Source organism: Gossypium raimondii, chromosome 11 (genome assembly GCF_025698545.1).
Source record: "Gossypium raimondii isolate GPD5lz chromosome 11, ASM2569854v1, whole genome shotgun sequence".
NCBI classification, from domain to species: domain Eukaryota; kingdom Viridiplantae; phylum Streptophyta; class Magnoliopsida; order Malvales; family Malvaceae; genus Gossypium; species Gossypium raimondii.
The window spans coordinates 48,213,712-48,234,476 of record NC_068575.1 but is presented as its reverse complement, the minus strand read 5'-3'; the positions used below and the strand labels follow the sequence as shown (position 1 = coordinate 48,234,476).

General features: G+C 32.0%; 1 protein-coding gene across 3 annotated transcripts; it reads right to left on the bottom strand.

The window, feature by feature from the left end:
* Nucleotides 1-273: 273 nt before the first annotated feature.
* LOC105803456 (nucleobase-ascorbate transporter 1) lies at nucleotides 274-7,571 on the bottom strand. 3 transcript variants are annotated; one of them, XM_012635665.2, is made up of 14 exons: nucleotides 7,248-7,571; nucleotides 5,038-5,135; nucleotides 4,456-4,632; nucleotides 3,518-3,618; nucleotides 3,355-3,430; nucleotides 2,837-2,896; nucleotides 2,544-2,731; nucleotides 2,361-2,457; nucleotides 2,176-2,262; nucleotides 1,574-1,632; nucleotides 1,395-1,486; nucleotides 1,169-1,246; nucleotides 903-1,063; nucleotides 274-811 (listed from the first exon to the last, which is right to left on the bottom strand). In XM_012635665.2, the coding sequence occupies exons 1-14, from the start codon at nucleotides 7,321-7,323 to the stop codon at nucleotides 599-601; spliced, it is 1,563 nt and encodes a 520-aa protein (XP_012491119.1). In that variant the 5' UTR covers nucleotides 7,324-7,571; the 3' UTR covers nucleotides 274-598. The 3 variants fall into 3 exon arrangements, with proteins under 3 accessions (XP_012491119.1, XP_012491117.1, XP_052478958.1); XM_012635663.2 differs by lacking the exon at nucleotides 7,248-7,571 and adding an exon at nucleotides 6,475-6,767; XM_052622998.1 differs by lacking the exons at nucleotides 2,176-2,262; nucleotides 7,248-7,571 and adding an exon at nucleotides 6,475-6,774.
* Between the last annotated feature and the right edge of the window lie 13,194 nt (nucleotides 7,572-20,765).

The window sequence follows — 20,765 nt, the reverse complement described above, 5'->3', positions numbered from 1 at the left end:
CTGTTCAAACCAATCACCTATATTACCTTCAACCACCGTATAGCTCTCCCCACATCCTTACGAGTCAACCATCTTGAGACATCACAACCTCCTTTATGCATCAATAGAATCTATAACCAATTTAACCAAAATGAAAATCTCAGAATTTTCAAATTCTCAACCTTTATAATCCCAATGTTTGAAGAATTTGCAGTTAAAATACGCAAACATTGAGTTCATTAATTGTAGTTAACCATGAATAAGAAAAATTTTCTATAACTGTAGAAAGATGAGTTGGATTTGAATTAACTGATTTTCTTTATTATTATTGCCAACCATCTACAAACTTAACCAACAAGACAACTAAATGCTCTACAACCTTACCCAGGACCCCTCTTACATCGGCCCACAAAAAAATATATATTGGAACCACAGTCAAAATAAAAGGAAAATTAGGTTACTACCAATATGCTTTTCTCATATGATGAACATGATCCTTCTTTTCAACCAATAAGAAAAACAAAAACTAAAGAATCCTTCAAGTTAATCAAATCGGATTGGATCAAATTGTTAAATGGAAATTAGCTTCTGATCTTTTTTGGCTTGATGTTCAACTCCACTAGGTTGGTGGAAAGAACCTGTTGAGATTGAATGGTAATGTGTAAAACTCTTCATTTCTATTGTCTCCTCTGAATGTTCTGAACTTAACCCACCACGGCATTCCACGATCTTTCTTTGATTTTTCCACTTCCAACGTATTATCCAAAAACACCGCCACAATCAGACCAACCGTTGCCGGAGACAAGAATATGGTATTCAAAAATGCGTTGAACTGCAGTACCAACACTTGCCTGTCATTAGGATTTTACATACCTTACCTACAATGTCAAACTGATTCTATTTGGTTTCGGAACAAGGCTTACCCATCCGGCATTTGTGTGAACGAGACCTCGGTGCTTGAGATTCCAATATTCGTTAAAGAATTGAGGGATGGAAATTCCAAGGAAAAGTGATAGCCCTGTGATAATGAGGTTTCTCATACAGTTCATGTTTGTGAATTGGAGAAATGATAATCCAACTGAAGCTGCAACCAAGCAGGAAATTGTGATTTAAAGTTCTAAATACCATGAAAACAATAGTATAGGAACTTGGATAATACTACTAATATAAAACATAAATACATACATACCTACAAGACCAAAGAGTACACAGTATAGTGCCGCAAAGATTGGGAAAGGTATGGATGCAAACACAGCTCCAAATTTTCCTGTAAAAATTGATGTCAAAATACCATAAAGGGGGAAGAACATGTCAAGATTTGTAGATTCAGAAATGCAACACCGATAAGTACGTATGCTTCTCATAGCAGATGTGAAATTAACTTTGGTTATCAGCACATCGAAGTTTGTAAGTACCTAAGATGGAGAAAATTATCATGAAGGCAGCAGATAACTGAACAACTCTGCGACTCCCAACTCGGCTTAGTCCAAGGAGTCCAACATTTTCCCTGAAACATAACCAAGACGCTTATCAATACAAGGGAAGTACAACACTAGCAGCATGCAGCAAAAGCTGACCTAAAACTATATCTTACACAGAAACAGTAGAACCAGTGCCTGTTCCAAAAAGACCATCAAGCAAGATGCCAATACCCTGTAAAATGATCATGAAAACCATCCAACTTAACAATTTAATAGAGAAGACAAGAAAAAGTGCTTGAATGAAATGTCAAAGTATTATAGTAACTGAAAAAGGTGAAATAGTTTAAACAAATTGTGGATGGTTGATAGTGTGTGCAAAGCTAGAGAGATGATGCTCATGGCTGAGGGTGAAAACCATAGCATAATTTGAAGTAATCATGGAAAGACTAATGTTCTACACCACATGCAAGCATCTTTAATTGAAAGGTGAAGCCTCTTGAACAATAAGGCCCTAGGTTCAAGTTTGAGAAATTTGGATGTTGGATTTTCTTCAGCTACACATTGGTTTGTTGGTTATCAGTTAGTCAGTTTTATCTTCAGCTACACATTGGTTTGTTGGTTATCAGTTAGTCAGTTTTATCTCGACATGGCTTGTTTGGTTTATCACTAGTGTGTTTCTTATTATACATGTACCTGTTTGGTTGATTAAAGAAAAAAGGACTGAAAGAAATAGAAATAGAATGATAGTAATGTTAAAAGTTAAAAAACCACCCACCTGCCAGCCAATGCCGCGGCTTAATACATAAGCTGGAGGTGGGGTTGCAATAGCCAATCGAGATGCTGCCTTGTAAGCTCCAGTCGACTATACCATGATAGTTAACATTGCGAAGCAATTTCGTTAATTAAAAAATTATTCATAGTAGACTTTTCCGTTTGAAATGTATCATCAATGAGATGTACCTCAACCATAGACACCAGAACAGCAGACATCATAGCAAATGAATGGCCAGCTGAAAATGTAGGGGGTCCCCACTGAAGAGGGTATGGGAACATGAACCTGAATCATAGAACATTTATGTAGGAGCCAGCAAAAATAGAACGTGAGTCAAGAAAGTGAAGATTTATATATAAAAATGTATGTACCATGGAGCAGTAGATATGAGATTTGCTCGGTCAGTACGGCAACTAAGTTGAGTAGCATTAGGTTTGTCACGGTAAGCCCCACTGGCAGTCAGTATAAGGGAATAGATCCAAATGATTGCAACACATATCAATACAGGAAACCTTTCAAAAATAGGGACATCTCTTATGGGCCGCACATGCTTTAGATACTGCAGTTCCCATAAAGCCAAAACATGTGAAACTTAAGCAAGATAAAATAAAATAAGGAGAGAAAAATAACTAAGATAACAGCAGCATCTATACGAAACACTTACTTGTGACAATCCAATAACTAACAAAAGCATTGGCAGTCCGATTTCTACACAATTTCCCAGCTGAAACAAATATTGCCAAAAATGATTTAGAGTTAGAAGTGTGTGGTACTCACATAGAAACGGGGAATACGTTATTCAGCTTAACTCAGTAAGTTTTGTTATAGTGGTTAAGTACTCTATTAAATTAGATTACATCATTAATATCAAACAGCCAATTAGAGCAAAAAATGACGGCACTGGGACAGAACTATAATATGTTACTTAACATCAACTAGACTTATGCATCCATTACTTGCATATGTATTTCTCAATAGAATCTTAATTTCATATATGTTGACATTTTAAGAGACTTGGCTAATCATCCGAGACAATGAGGATGGTTTAGCAACTTTTCATGACACTCATAAAATGAATTTTGATAGCACACTTAGATAACTATCATGGTCAATGAGCTAGAATCAAAATTGTAAAATTCAGATGTGATTGCAAGAGGTGCTAAACATATTGAACAGGCCTACCAAAGGAAATCCTCTCTGAAACAATCCCAGGCCTACTAATGCAACCACCGGTGCCATACCAAGAGGGCTGAAAAACCTGCACGGAAAACTCAATCAGTGAAGGACAATATAATCCAACATTGCTGGACTAACAACTTCACTTTTTAGTATGCTACCAATGTACCGTGAAAAGAGACCCCAAACTTGACTGTATCCCAGGATAATTTGTATGCTTGAGGCTACAATAAGAGCTCCTTGAATAGCTCGCATCGTTTGTATAAATCTCTGCAAACCAATCACATGGGAAGATCTCTTTCAAATTACCCCTAGCAAATGAGAAAGTTCAATTTTTGAGAAGGAAATCAAATCGACAGACTAGCGGGATATAATCTTGGTATTGATGGCATACCGTACTAACAGTAGCACAGCGTTTGGTGAGTTAAAAGAATGTTAGATTTATCTACTTAAAGGCATACTTCTGCAGAGTTAAAAAACCTGAAAAGGAACTATTGATAATAAGCATCTTATTCTTTTCCCCTGGTCCATTTTTTGAACCAGAGGTGATGGGTAGGTGTAACAAGCAATTCAATACTATGCATTTTAGCATCAGTAATTGATGACAATGATGTCCATGATGAATGCTTTTACAAGCTAATCTTGTCAGGACAATGATGTGTGCTCCCCGGAATCGACATATTGCTTTGAAAGGTTAGATTTCTGTGTCGATAGTCCTGAATATTAGGGTGGTGATAAAACAAATCTCACTTCAGTTAAATCGAGATGGCCAAATAAATATAACAAAGATGTCTCCACATATTGCTAATTGGTTTTAGGCTGGATGTTCATTCTAAACTTTAGCGTCGCATTAAACCAACCATAATGGTTTTGAGTTGGATTTCCATCTAAATTCACACTCACAATTATCTTTCTCCAATAAAATATCGAGGACAATAAAAGTTGCTCTTTCTCTAAGACTTACCGAAGCTCCTGCTTCTAGGTTAGGTGGCAGAATTTGACTACAATGTTTGCTAGCATGAATATGTTCACAGTTCTAGTGTACAACTGCTAAAATTGGATTTTTTTTTTAAAAAAAAGGTGATCAACAAGGCGCAAGAAACTTACCTCATGTCGATTACTAATCCGTTGCAGTGAGGAATCATTTATTATATAAGCTATTGGGATGATGTAAGCAAAAGAACCTCCAACGATTGCTGGCAACCTTGTTCCGAAAAGTGCTTGGAGAAGTGTGTTAATGCCTGCTACAAAGAGCAAAGTCTGTATTACCCGTGCTTTGTCCCCCTGGTTATGAACCAAAACATAGATAAAGAAACAGAATAGGTGTTATATAAAAGAAGGAAATTTTGGCTAAAGGATAATTGTATGACCTATCATAGTATATACTGCCTCCAAGATCCTCTAGACCAAAATCGAACCACATATGATTACCAGTTCCCAATATACTGTGAAGTTGAGAAGGCAAAGAGAAGACAGGACAAGATCTAATTTCACCTCCTTAATCAATGGCATATTAACCTCAAAATGTTATACTAGTTGGGAACCAATGTACTGGTTCAAATTTACCGGCATAGTTGCATTGACCTGGCAGCAACTTATGATATAAAATGGACAGAAAAGCAACAGAGGGTAGCCGGACCCTGAATTAAGATGATAACAAATTAATATAGTGAAGTATAGCCAGCTTACATCACTTCCACCCATTGCTGGGACGAGCACTGACGGGATCATTACACTGGTACCCAACATCAGGATGTAGTTCTGAAATGCTAGTAGGATAGTTTCAGCTGCAAGAAAAAAGACATTTTATAAGCATTGGCAAGATATTCAGGAACAAAATCGACGCCTAGACATGTTAACTCGACAGAGTCAAAAAGAAGACTAGTTTCTAGTTTGATGAATAATTTACAATAACAAGGCATAGAGTGACAAAGCAATAGGTGTACATTACAAAAAATAGAAGTGCATACATACAGTTGAAATGAGATTGCAATGCAGCTAGAGGTATGAATAAAATACTACAATCCCTTATCTCCTAAAATTTACTCAGCATTTAGAATCCCTTAATACTTGCTGTTGATCCACATTAATTAATGATGCAAAAAATTTGTTACTACGCCCTTATTTTGGGGGCACAGATCAGTGAAACCGTTTATAAGACATTCTTTGTATACCAAGAGCATAATATTTAATTCATTGGCTAAAGATGGGAAAACTCATCAGATTCCAACAACTTTTTCCTCATCTGCTAGACCTAAATCGCAACCGCCGTCATAAAAACATTAACATCCATCAAAAGCGTCTTATCTTAGACGCATCTATTATGGGATGCAATCTTTAAGAAAACTTATTCCCTAAATGGACCACAAATGTGTTTTTCCTTTTGGAAATATTGAATGTTAACCACTAATTTCAATGGCCTAGTTATTCATCTAATTCTCACCTTAACTTTGTCTCTATGTCAATGTCATGCTCCTAATTTTCAAATAAGAGACTAGAAGAAATACCCTTAACGAAACTGGACTAATTACTTGAATCTTCACTTCTTTAAGCTGCATATCACTTATAGCTTGTGTATAAAAGCCATATGAGATTTGCATAGAGATTATAAGAGCCAACAAAAGCACCTAACCTTAACCTATCTTTTACTACTAGGACATTTAGCTCACATTATATACTGCCACATACACCGAGTTTCATATTGTATTGAAGTAGTAAATAGGCAGAACAGTTGCCGGCAGAGACCGGTGAGACCATCAGCAGTCTGGCTCGCTAGCAGAGACAGTTGTGTGATATGTGGGAAGCTCGTTCTCAAGGAATGTGGCAACGATGCCCAAATAAAAAGAACAAAATAAGGATCAAATAGGTCATAAACCATCACGCAATCACCAAATAGTTCACAAATTTGGAGCCTGGATACAAATCAACAAGCCCAAAGAAACAGCATATGCTAGTACAGAAGATAAAAGCAAATGCTGCTTGATATCTTCCAAACATGGAATTGGATCATATGCGGGAATATTTAGCGATGTGTCAGCGTTAAAGATAGTTATTTTGTTAGTGCAGTCATATTGAAGAGCTAAAACTTGCATGAGTTTACTACATTTCCAAGTTGACGACTATTACCACAATAAACAAATGATACCCAGTATTTGCATTCATCAAGCATGACCACTTCTATAGGCTGGTTAGTATTATGGGAATGTACGGAAATGCCCTTAAGTCCCAATTCCCACACCGTGAATACAGAATATCGAGGAATTCTGTTTGGAACCCGAGAAAATACAGAAAGAAAACCCCGATATATAACCATTGCAAAAAAAGTATTGTTTTCTTGATCATTTCCAACTATCTAAAGAAATCATGAAAAAAGAATCAACGTTTGCAGCAGAAGGTTACACTGATTTAACATTACAAACAACACCATAAACGAAACTCAAGAATCCCAATTTTTAAAAAAAAAAATAAAGTTCAAAAAGTAGCGTTAAGGAGACAAAAACATTTATTTTCCATCTGTTGGGGTCAAGTCAAGTTCATAATAATGCCACAAACACAAAGTATAGCTTTACAGTCTATAAAAACAACCTTTGTTTTTAGCCATAACTATGACCCACAGTTTCATTCTTTTTCCTTTCATATTTTTTCTTGTTTTTGGTTGCACCATCCCAGTGTCACAACTCACATAGCCCATAAAGCATAAAGCCATTATACCCATCCCAAAGAGAACAACAAAGAGAGAAAAAGAAAATGGAAGAGACCAGAAAAAAAAAACACTTGAAAAGAAACTTTAAGACCAGAAGTCAAGACCCACCATCCCATTTTTCTCATTTACTGTCATTGTTTCTTTAAGTAATTATAAGATGATAAAGAAAAACAACACCATACAAAAGAAGACGTACCCCAAGGAGGGTTAGAGTCTATGCAGTACTCAAGGTCTTGAAGCTGGTCCATAGGAGGATGGATTATTTCTGCCATTTCGAAGCTTTGGAAAAAGAAAAAAAATATGAAGAAGAAGCAGGAAGAATCAGAAAAACAAGAAGAGGAAAGAAGAAGGGAAACTGAGAAGAAAGTAGCGAAGTACAGATATAAAGTGAAGAAGAAAAGAGGCTTCCCAAGGAAAATTAATAAAAAGTTATAAAAAGAGAATAATATGCCGCCAATGAACTAAAGCAATGCCAGCAATAGGCTCTCACACTGAAAGCCCCCCTTCACCTCTCACTCACTCACTCACTCTCTCTCTCTTTCTCTCTCTCTCTCTTTTCATTTCCTTTTTCTTCCCTGGTTCGATAAGCTTCAACTTTTGATTAAGTAGTTAATTTTTTTAAATAAAATTTAACTGTTTAACCTTGATATCTTTATTCATTTACCAAACAGCCATCGATTTGGCCCCCCATATCTTTTTTCCTTTAGCAGCAATCAATGAAACAGAAAAACACACACAAAGACAACAATGACAACATACAACAGTGTACCATCTAAAACTCGTCTTTAAAGCTATCCCATTTGACAAAACAGAGCAGCAAGTCGTCCCCTAGGCCAGGCAACTTGAGACCCATCTTTAAAGCTAAAATTTTCAGTAATAAAAAAAATCCCAAAATGGTTTTTTTTTTTTTAGGCTTTAGAGTTGTAATTTGGTTTTTTTGCCAGATTCCATGAGGAAGATGTGATCTGTGGATTATGAAATTGTTTATGTTAATACCATGATTATAACTTCTTTAAACATTTTCTTTCTTCTCATGATATTGTCTAGGATGAACCTTATATGACATGTTTGCATGCAGGTAGAATATCTAAAAGAAAGGGAAAAGGGTGGTGGGGGGTCCACTCCAATTGTATTGGGAATCAGAATTTGGAGAATGATATCATCATGTGGACCCTTACATTTCTGTTTTCTTTTATATGCAAAATAATTTTTTTAAAAGAACCCAGAAAGGAAAAAAGTTTGCACAGAACAGGCATAGGCAGGGCAATTAGCAGAAGAAGCAAAGGGTTGGTGGAGGGTAGGTATACAAAATCAAGGATGAAATTAAATGGTCTGACTGACTCATCATGCTATTGTGAAGTGTGTTTCTTTTTGTGGTAAACAAGTTAGATATAAGCATTAAATGTTAAATCAATACATGTTTAAATTTCTTGCCCTCTTATTTATTTATTTGTATGGATTTGCTTAATTATTTTATGTTACTACTTTAATTGGTTTCTTGATTAACAAATTTCAGGAAAATAAAGGAAAGAATATGTGCTGATCGGGCAACAATAGAATGTGACATATCAGCTTTTAAAATGTTAATAAAGAAGAAAAAGGAAGGAGGGAGGTGACAGCAATTTAATCTTAAAATATTTATTTATTCATCATATTGGTAAATTTTATCATATCACAATTATATTTAAAACGTCAAACTTTAAAAATAACTTTCATAAGTGTCATTTGAGCATTCAAAATAAAAAAATTACAAAAGAGCATTGTTTTTACAAATTATTTTTATTTTGGTCACCCGCTATTATTTGAGGTTAGGAAATATTATTGTGTACTCATTTTAGTCGCTCATTCTAGTTTTTAATAAATTGTTATTCTAATCATTTATCTTTTTTTTACTTTTACAATTAATTTTAGTTTTTAATAAAGGAAAACCCTGATTTTAGAGGAAAATCATGGTATTACAATGAAAATTTTGGATTTTTACAAGAAAAAATCTGGATTTTTATGTAGAAATATCTTTTTTCTTTTTAGATTTAATTTTTTTTCTAGTAAAAGGGTTTAACAAGGAAATTAACTGAGGTTTATAAAAAAACTTGGGTTTTACAAGTAAAAATCTATTTATTTTATAATTTCTTTTATTTTACATTTTAGAAATAATTTAAATTTTTCAGTAAAAAAAGGAAATCTAGATTTTATAGGAAAAAACATGGTTTTACTTGGAAAAAATTTAAGTTTCGTCTCTATAGATGAATAATTCAATTTCTTATAAAGATTCAATTTTTTATTTTTGGAAAATAAAATTAGTTATAGAAAATGAGTGACCAAAATAAAAATGTATTGAGAGATTAAAAAAATAAGTATAGGATGATATTGCTTAATCCTAAATTAATGGCCGGTGACCAAATTAAAAAAAGAATTTAACGTGAGTATAAAATTGAAAGCAAAAAGGAAAATATTTGGGTTGGTAAGGGCGAAAAGAGGAGATAGCGAGTCCCTTTGTCCACCCCAAAATTCGATTCCCATTGGATTTTAATTTTAAAACGTCCCAACCCGTTTCAAACATAAGATATCTTTTTTGTAATTTTAAATCTTAATTTTAATAGACTAAAATCTCTGTTTTCTTATTTTTTTTGGTACTATGAAAAGAAACTTTTTAAACCCTTAACATTTATAGTTTTATCCAATTTAGTCCTTACCCTTTAAAATACAAAATAATAATAGTAAAAGAGCTTCTTTAGGAAAGCAAAAATACAATATTTAATTGATTTAGAATAACTTGAATTGCCTTCCAAAATTCAAACAATGGTTTTTCGATTCACCGTCTGACAACCTACAATCTCTTCGTCTTTCTATATGCATGGGGTCAGCGAAAAGTAGAAATGAGAGAATACAAAAAGGAATGGTATCTATCTTTCTATTCATTATATTTATCGGTTTATTTGTTTAATATTTTATTTTATTTTTTTATTTATTTATTTATTATTTTCAAATTTTTCTTTTAGTGTTTTCTTTTTTATTTTTAAATTTGTTTATTTCTTCTTTATAGGTTAGATCTGAATATTTCTTTCTCAAGTTGTACAACTTAAATCCCTCATTTATCATTTAGTATCAGATTTAGGTATTTTTTTAGTTGTTTCCTTGTGCTATATAAAGTGTTTTACCGGTTTTACTTACACAACCTCTAAAAAAAAGTAAAATCTTTTTTGAGCTGCATTTCGTGCCCAAATTTTTTTAGATCTGATATTTATCGTATAAACAGGCTTTAATTTAATTTTTGTGATTTTAGCACATCTAAAACACCTTGAACAAAAAATTCAAGTTGTTTTCCATTATTTCGAGTTTACGGTTGGTAGCTTATTTTCTTTTATTCTAGCATTAGTTTTTCTTTTGTTTTAACTTTTCCTATTTTATTACACATTCTAACACATTCTCGCTTTAATAGGTACAAAAAGAGTTGTCTCTCCTTTCTCTACACAACTTACTTCATTTGAAGTCAAATATTTCTTTGGCTTCTTAGAGCCTTAAGACAACTTTATTAAAGATTGATCTCACATCTTTTTTAATATTGTTGAGTTTGAATACTCTTTAAAAGTTACTAGCGAGAAAATCTTAACTTCTTTTCTTTGCCTCTTAGAGTTGTTTATTTTTTATTGCGAGTGCATAATGGTGAGGTTTAAATTTCTTTAACCAATTTTTTTTATTTTAGTGTTTTTCATTTCAACATCTCATAATGGTACGCACATATAGTATGAAAAAAGAGAATAATAAACCTTGAGCAAGCCATAGATGTCATATTTGTAAAAAAAACCCGCACGGACATGTTGTTTCTAACGTCGTTCAACCTTCTATTGTTTATAGACTTGTCAAGAAAGACATTGATACAAAACACATAGCATCTTCTACGAGCTTAAATGTAACACACATAATCCATATTCGTCGCCAAATTAAGGTTACAAAGTATTACCGAATAATTCAAGGCAATTAATAACAAATGCCATCAAATTTACCAAATTAATAAACAATTTCATAAATAATACAAATTTGAGTAGAACATACATTTATGGGCCTTAAATCAGGCCTACGAGTCCTTAAAATAGATTAAGAACAATCAGTGATCAATACGAAATAAATCAGAAGATTTGGGGGAAAAGTGAAAATTTTAAAAACAGGGGTCACAAGGCCGTGTGTCCAGGCTGTGGGACAGAGCCCAGACCGTGTGGCTCCAGACATGGTCGTGTGGCTACTTCATACACCCATGCACGCAAACTGTGTAACTCACTATGCCCGTGTAATATAAAGTCACACAGTCATGTGGCTAGGCAGTGTAACTCTCTATGATCGTGTAGCTCAAGGTCACAATGCCTCAAAACACATTCAAAAACAACCAAAACATGCCAATTCAATCAACCAAAGATATAACCAATAAGTCATCAAAGACACCACAACTCAATCACTTAACATTTCACTACCTAGTTAGATTTCCAAGCTATGAACATTATCTCAACTAGCATACATAAAGATAATCAAGCTTACCAATTGACTTACACCTCTACATCCATTTATGTCTAAATTGGAATCATGCATACATATATAACGTATATCAAGGAGTTGTAAAACATATCAAGAACATAAGTATAACAAGTTATACAATATAAGTAATTATGCATCTTTACATCAAACTTAAAACCTCCTATTACATGCCATATAAGCTAAGATGTATTCAAAATCTACCAAAAAGGATCCTTGGATAGTTTGATTTTTCAAGTTGATCCGATCGCTCGACTATCCACAAAACGTAATCTACAACGAAACAAGATAATAACACGAGTAAGCTTTTGTAAAGCTTAGTAAGTTAGATGGTTAAAACAATAAAGCTTACCGAATAACATAATAAATCAAATAATAAGATTACTAAATAGATGTTATGTCAACCACAGTTCACAACAGGTGAGTAATACTCAAACAATGATGTAAATCACACTTTTGACATTTCAATAACATTTGATTATCACTAATACATTGCCGATGAGTGATATACAGATATGAGTAGATGGTTAACCATCCGGAAACACACCAACCACTCATACGAGCTAATCCAACCGATAACACACCTTAGCACTAAGTGCCTAGCCCGTAAGGTAATGTACGCCCCCAGTAACACACCAGAAAACACTGTAATATAAAATGATAGTCTGTAACAAATGCATATCTCAGCCTATTCAGTGAACATGGGATATACAAGAATCATCATCACCTATCAAACCAATTTCGTACCGCGCGCAAAATAACCTATTGACATGCCAATCGTTCTCTATCCTACGTTCATTCGGCTCAAGAGATATCAATGATAATCAGTGCTTTAACAACCCATTAGTTCAACTCTCGTTACATGATATCAATACATTAACCAACGATCAACAGAATAAATTTCATCATATATATAACGTATTAGAATTAACAGAACAAACTTACCAGACTAAACTGCAACAATAACGAAAGTACATGAGCTATTCTGCAACTTTTTCTTTTCCTTGATTTTTAACTCGTTCTTTATCTAAAATAATATTTTTCATTCAATTAACTAGTTCCATCAGTAAAATTAACTCATTTTATGCAATCATTTTAGACATTTTTAAAAAATTACCCCCAATATTTCACTTTTCTGCAATTTAGTCCCTAAGTCCAAAACATACAAATAAACCATTTTTAGCTTAAACCCAACTTACTCAAACCATGTAGGAGCTCATTACAGCCTATATTTTCTACTAATTCAATCAAGTGCAAGCAATTTAACTATTTTTATATTTTAGTCCTTAAACGTTAAAATCATCAAAAGTTACTTCACAAAATAGTCTTATCTAACAACCAAGCTCAACAATCTACCATAAAACTTCAAGAATATACAAAACTCATCGATGAAATAATCCATAACATTTGATAGTTTTTCAAATTAGTCATTGGGTTAGCTAAATCAAGCTAATACGAGCTTAAAAACCTAAAAATCATTAAAAACGAGTGAGGTTTACTCACCCAATAGAAGAACTCAAGCTTGGAAGTATGGCCTTCTAGTTTTTTTCTAGGGCCTTCAGTTTAACAAGATGAAACAAGAAGATGAAAATGTTTTCTTTACTTTATTTTGATATGAAATTGCTTATTTCCTAATTTACTAATTCACCCTTCCTTAATTTCACTCAATTTCAACCTTAGAACCGTCCACTACAACCTATAATGGTTTAATTACCATATTAATCCACCATCCTTTTATTCAATAACTATTTACAACTTTTACGATTTAGCCTTTTTAATTAATTAAATATCTAAATGACAAAATTTTGTAACCAAAATTTAATACGATGCTAATGACCTCGTGAATATTAAATAATTGATATTTACAGACTGACATGTCAGAGTTGTGGTCGTGAAACCACTGTTTCCGATACCATTGAAAAATAGGTTGTTACATTAAACGAGTTATGGCATAACAAAAAGAATGAGCTAGCAAGTGTATATGGTGTGATGCAAAGATCACAAAGACTATAAATGTCCAACAAATTTAATAGCCACTGTATTTAATTCGGTCATACGAGCCTTGCAAGTCGAGTTACATAAGTACGACATAGAGTGTAACAACCCGTTTTCAGTGAAATCAGAACAATAGTTTCGGGACCACAAATTCGAGTTAGAAAGAAAAATTATTTTAATATTATTGCATGGTCTGCATTATGATATAAATAACGTATGAAAATTTTGTTGCGAAAAATTTACCGATTACATGTTTAATAATAGAAATGACCAAATTGCATGAAATGCAAAAGTTAAATTCTAGTAGCTAGAAGGATCAAATAGCTATAGAATTCAAATTTTGAGGTCCTTATATGGAAATTAGACCATTGAATGGAGTTAGTAGATATTTATGATGATTCATCCATGAAAAATTAGAGAAAGAAAAGGACTAAATTGAAATTGAATTAATTAAAGATGGAAATAAGCTAATATCATCTTATTTCATCTTTTTCCCCAAATTAAAATACATGAAAACCCTAGCTAAGAGAAAGTGAGTTCAAGCAAGTTGTTTTGGCTCAATTAGGTATGAATTCTTGTCTCGTTTTTAGTAATTTTTTATATTTTCGAGATCGTAATAACCTAACCTCTCAATTTTAGGGATCAGTTTGCAAAGTTATCAAAGTATAATTTTTTTTCATAGATGAGTATGCTGAAATTTTAAAATTTATGGTAGAAAATGAAAGATTGTTGATAGATATACAACTTTTGTAAAGTAAATTTTGATGAAATTGTGATTTAGGGACTAAATTATAAAGATGTAAGATTCATGGAAAATTTTTGAATTTTATGAATTACATGGGCTGTAAATGTTATATGAAAATCTAGTTAGACTTGGAATAAAGATCAAATTGCATGAATATCATTTTTCGAGCCTAGGGACGAAATTAAAATTAATTAAAAGTATAAGGGCAAAATGGTACGTTTGCTTAAGATGTAAGTTGGATTGAATTGAATATGAAATGTGTTAAATTCATTTGTACAGATCCAGAAAAATCAAATAAAGAGTTATATGGAGGAAAAGAAAAAAATATCAGATTAGTAGATCTCCGTATACGAGCAAGTGACGAGGTAAGTTCTTATAACTAAAATGTATGTTTATATGTTTAAATTGAATGTTATGATTGTGAAATGTATGATTGCCATGTATAAACATTAATCACATATCTGATAATGTCTGACAAGTGCTAAGTCCTGTTTGAATAAATGAAATTCAATGGATACAAGATTTCCTATATTAGTTGTGGTCCTGCATATATTGCGGACACATCATAGCTCTTACGAGCATCCTGTTATAAGCCCTCTCGTGCTTCCTGATACATGGTTCCTGCTAGTATCCCAATCGGTATTGACCCTGCATGTGTTGCGGTCATACCGTAACTCTTTGTGAGCGTCCTATTATATGATCGGTATGGATCCTGCATATAATGCGGACATACCGCAGCTCTTTATGAGCATCCCGATATATGCTCTTTATGAGCTTCCTGATATGGCTCGCTTGAACTTCCTATTATATGGTTATCCAGAGCTTCCTAATAATAACTCTTCAGAGTTACCTGTTAAGCTCAATGAGCTTCCTGTTTTAAAGTCTTATGAGTTTCCTGTTATAGCCCGAATAAGCTTCCTGTTACATGGCTCACATGAGCATCCTGTTACATGGCTCGAGAGAGTGCTTCCTGATTATATGCCCTGATGGGTACCCTTGAATATGAGTTGACGAATTACAGTTTTGTACACTTCGAGTGCACTACATGTGTATCCATCGATATTTCAAATAAATTCAACAGGCAAAGTTCTAATATGGTTAAACTGAGCTTAAGATGACTTGTCATGGAAATGCACATGTTAAATGGAAATATGATATGAAAAGCATATGTATATGAAAGTTATTACATGATGAGCTCATCTTTGATTCTTAATGTTTACATGTAATACATGACTAATAAGTTTCTTGAAAAATTTCCCTTGTACCTTGGAAAAAGTTTGAAATTTTTCAAAAAATTTCTGAGTTCCTGATTTAGTCCCGACTTGTTTCAATTTAAGGAACAGTATGATTGAATATGATTGGTTTCAGATATGAATAGTAAATAGCATAAATTAATTGTATTTATTTTGTAAACTCCGGTAATGCTCCATAACCCTATTTCAGCGACGGATATGGGTTAGGGGTGTTACGTAGAGCCTATTAAAGAGTTTTCTTCTACTACTATCATTGACGATGATTATATGAATGACCAAGAAACTTCGAGTGACACAATTTGTGAAGGCAGTAAGTGTGGTTTTGTGCCTATTGTTGAGTCTAGATCTAACATTTCACCTTGTTTCGAAGTTGATGTCAAAAAAGTTGATAAAATAGTGCAAACTATAATAATAGTGATAGTGAACTTTGTGAGCCAGAAAAAGTTGATAGTGAGAATTGTTTTTAAAGTCTATGAATTTGGACGAGTTAAACATTTATTTCTTTCTAAAGAGTTATATTCTGGTGAATTCAATGTTCAAAATTTTTGTGAGGGGTTAACGGAAAGTGAGGATGATTCATGTAAAAAAACTAAGAGACAAGAGACCTTGAGCGATAAACTTTTTATTCTATTGTTTCTCTATTCATTTATCATTTTGAATATTTATTATTTATTCTTAAATTTGTTGTTTTAGTTTTTTTTTCCTTTTTTTCCTAAACTTGTTTTTTTTTTCAAATTAGATCCAAATCTTTATTTTATTTTTTGAATATGATCATTCTTCCTCCATTTCTTATCAGTAGGTGAATAGAGCATGATGGAAGGTTATTGAAGGCAAGTTGACAAAGTATATGCAGAAGAGTTAATCCCTTCCTCATTGTTTGAAGGATTGTTTATAAGCGAGATATTGTGTTTGGTGGTGTTAACGTGGTAGATCCGCCATCAAACCATCATTATGGGATACGTAGGGGTGCCCGTGATGAGACATGAGCCGACATTCCTTTTGAATCATGATATGGAGTGGTTAAACCCACGTGAGGTTTGATGGCTAGAAGGATCATAGGATCATGTTCTCCATAGAAAGTTGAGCGCTTAGTAAACTGTAGTGGTGGCATCCTTCCAAGGAAATTGATGGTCAATCTTACGTAATCGAGTAGCTTAATCAAGGGGTCAAACTTCTAGAAACTATCCGACTCACAGCAAGTGAGAGGCATTTCTCCGATGACTTGTCGTGGTGCCACATGTCCTACGCTGGTGGGGTATAAACTTAAATTAAGTTTATAAGCTTATATAATTTTCTATCCAATAAATTTTTTATTAATGCAGCCATGACTTTTTATATTCATTAGTATATGTTATAAATATCAAATTTAGAGGTTGCTTGATAAACTGAATGTTTAAGTGCCAAAAAATTAAATGTTGACTTTTTACTGCTAAATTTTGTAAGAGTTGAATTTATATTAGAAAATGTTTGGTAAATTAATAAATATACGTGATCAATATATTTATGTTGTTTAATAGATTATTTATTTTAATTTTAATATTATTGATACAATATTTTATATTATTTTAGATAGTTTTGAATGAAAGATAAATATGATAATTTGAATATCTTATTCTTAAAAAATATTTTATTTATTTATTTATAAAATAAAATAATATTTTCTTATCTTATTCAACAATTTTTTTTGAAATTTTTATATAAAGTATACATTTAAAATTTTCAAACACACTTTTAGATAAATTTATAAAATTTTAACTATTTGTTTAATATAAAAAACTTTTAATTATTAAATATATTAGAAAAAATATTGGATCAATTTGAAACTTGATATGATGCTACAATTATATTATTAAATCAACTTAATTGTGGATACTCTTCCATGTATTAGCATGGGATAATAACATATTTGCCCCCTGTATTTTAAATGTGTCCCTTATACCTTGCTTCCGTCTTCCAAAAAGGCACACACCGTTAAAATGCAACATGAACCACTATAGTACTGCCATGTGGCGCTTTGCTGCCAAAAAAATCAGCCAAGGACTTCAGAGCAGATATACCCTTTCATACTTTAAAAGGTAACCTTCCTAAACCATTAATTAACCCTTTTTCCTTTCCTTAGTATGCTGCAGGCGAGTTGAAATCTCAAAATTTTTCCTTTTAATTTTTGGGGGGAATTGGATCTATCCCTCCTCTCAGTAGGTCCACTTAGCTGAATTTTTTTATCTATAAAAGTGGTAAGTGAGCAATACTATAGTGGTCCTCCAGTATTGTAGTATTTTTTTTGAAATATAAAGGTAAAGTGAAAGAATTACATTGAATATTTAAAAACTTTAGATACCACGTTAAATATTTTATTAAACTACAAGTAACAAATATGGAATTATCCCTAATAGTATTTGTTTCGCATAATTTTACCAAAAATTGTGGTGGGAAGTTTACACGTTGAATTGTGATTCTAAGGACTTAACATAAATAATGCCTTCTGTTTTAATGCTTTTGAACAATTATTCGAACAAGCTTATGGAATTTTCTCTTGAGTACTCGCTATCAAGGTTGAAATTTGTACTAACCAATCCATTTTTGTGGATATTTATACGTGTAATGTTTCATGTTTTAGCTTTCTTAAGTTTTGGTTATTTAATTACAAAAGTATGTTCACTATTATGGTTAGATACTCCAATTATTTCTTAAATTTTAAATTGCTTCACTCATCAATTTATTCATTAAATGTCAATTTAAACATAATATGAAACATATTTAACTATAAACACGTATATATATAGTTTTAATAAAATTTAAGATGATTACACATCAAATTTAAGTTGTCTATACAATGTATACACATATGTTTGAAATTTAATGAACATGTTTTATGCCCATGTTAATGACTATGGTGTCTGAATAATCTAATTGATACACCATTAATACTTTGAGGACTCAATTAGAATATCTTTAAATTTAAATATTAATTTATAAATTAATCATAATTTGAAAAAAAGCCTAACCCATTTTCTTTCTTTATTGCTAAGATTTAAAATTAACCGTTGACAAAGGCTGCAGCTCCAAACCTTAAAAACTTAAGTTTGAGTTGTGTCATCTACAATTGTAATGTGTAGGTGTCCAATTCTCATGTAATGATTTGTACAGATTCTATCCAATTCTTTTCTAATTAGGTCGACTTTTATTTCATTAATTTTAAAGTTTTAACATGTTCATTTCACCTTCAACATATTTTTCACCGAATAAAGCTTAAATTACCATGTACCTCACGTTTTAAGCTTATAACACCTAATGAACTCAACAATGACAAGTTAAGTGAACTCGTTTAATAGATGGGTTAAGTAAATCAAGTTTCCTACATTAGAAATGCATGAAATTATTAAAAGAAAAGCTTACTTAGCACCTAAATTTGGTGGCCGGCCATGAAAGCTCCAAAGTGTTTTTTTTTCGGGCTGGGAGAAGAAAAAAATGAAGGCCAACTTGGTTCTTCCCCCCACGCTTACCAATATATAAGTTTAATTATCTTTAATTAAAATTAATAAAATAAAATTTAATGATAGTTTAGTGGAGAAATGATGGAATATATCATGCTTATGCCTACATATATTAACAAGGGTTTTATTAATCATTAAGTCCTTGGTAAATTTTCTGAATAAACCCACTCATTTTCTTTAAAAAATTCCACGTGTGTAGTAGTCTGTTTACCATTTCCACAAGTCCTTCAAATAAATCATTTTATAATTCTAACTAGGTTTAATAATCGATTCAAGAATCGAATTCTCCGACAACGACAAAAATTGAGTCGTTATACCCATGCACTATGATAAACCATAATTCACCACTTCGTAAGTAGCACTACTACAAAAGCATTGGGGATTCTTTTTGGTTAAATGAAATTGGCAAATCAAAAACAGAACAAAAATTCATCTTCATCCAAACAGCCTCTCTTTATTAAGTATTTATTTAGTTAATAATATATAAATCATGAGTTTCTTCCCTTTCATACAGAGATGGAATCTGCTCATAGCCCCAATTTTTTTAATTAGGTTTAAATAAGTGTTTTAATTTTTTTAGGGTAAATTACATTATTCATCACCTATCTCATTTTTATTTTGGTCACTCAAATTTTAAAATTTCTATTTTAGTTATTAACGTTTCTTCAATGTAAAATTTAAGTCACTCACCCGTTAAAGCTTAATGGCAAAGTGACGTGACTTTTTCTAACTGGTATAATAACACATTTTTATCAATTTGATCCTCAAACACATAATTAAATGATTATTATATATTACGAAAAAGTACAAAGAACAATATTATTTATATAAACGTGTTTATATTTAATTATAATTATAAAGCTCAAATATTCATTTAGTCCCTCGAACTTAACACTTTCTCTCAAGTTGGTACCCAAATTTTCATTTGGTCAAGGGTTTTGGTACTTTTGTTTGTAATGGTGTTAAATATAGGACACATGACACTCTTAGGTTGTGACACACGACATTGACGGTGCCATAGTCTATTTATTATTATTATTTTTTTAAAATTTAAAAGAAAAATATATAAAAATTATAATATAAAAGAAATTATAAATTATAAAAATAAATGTATGTAAAAAATTTAAAATATTTAAAAAAATCTAAAATTCAAGTTAGAAAAGTTGAAAACTCAAAAGATGTACATATTTTTTAAATAAATTGCAAACAAATTAAGTAAAAATAAATTTATGTATAGAGATGAATGCAATTAAATTTAAATTTAGGGTTTCTAATCGCTTGAAGTTGCTGAAATAAATTATGCAGCTAACCACCCTCAAAACATAGGTTCAACATTATATTGTTTTTTCCTGTGAAAAATTAAGACACAGACGTACAAAAATGGGTGCTACCGTTTCTCATTGGATCCATTTTCCGGGTCCAAAACACAGTGCACAAGAGATTATGATTAAGCTGGCGTCCAGCATCTGGACCCAATAAATGTGCCCATTCCCCATGGCCCATTTAATATCTAATAGGCTGTTATTTGATCGATTTAGAATTTTAAGTATAGATGTTTTTAGTACAAGTGTTGAATTTATATTATAGAATTATTTTTATTTAATAAAAAAATAGTAGTCTTTTGATAGTAAATCTTTAATTTTGAATATTATTTATTTCATGATTTTAATATTATTAATATAATGTTGTCTACTATTTAGATA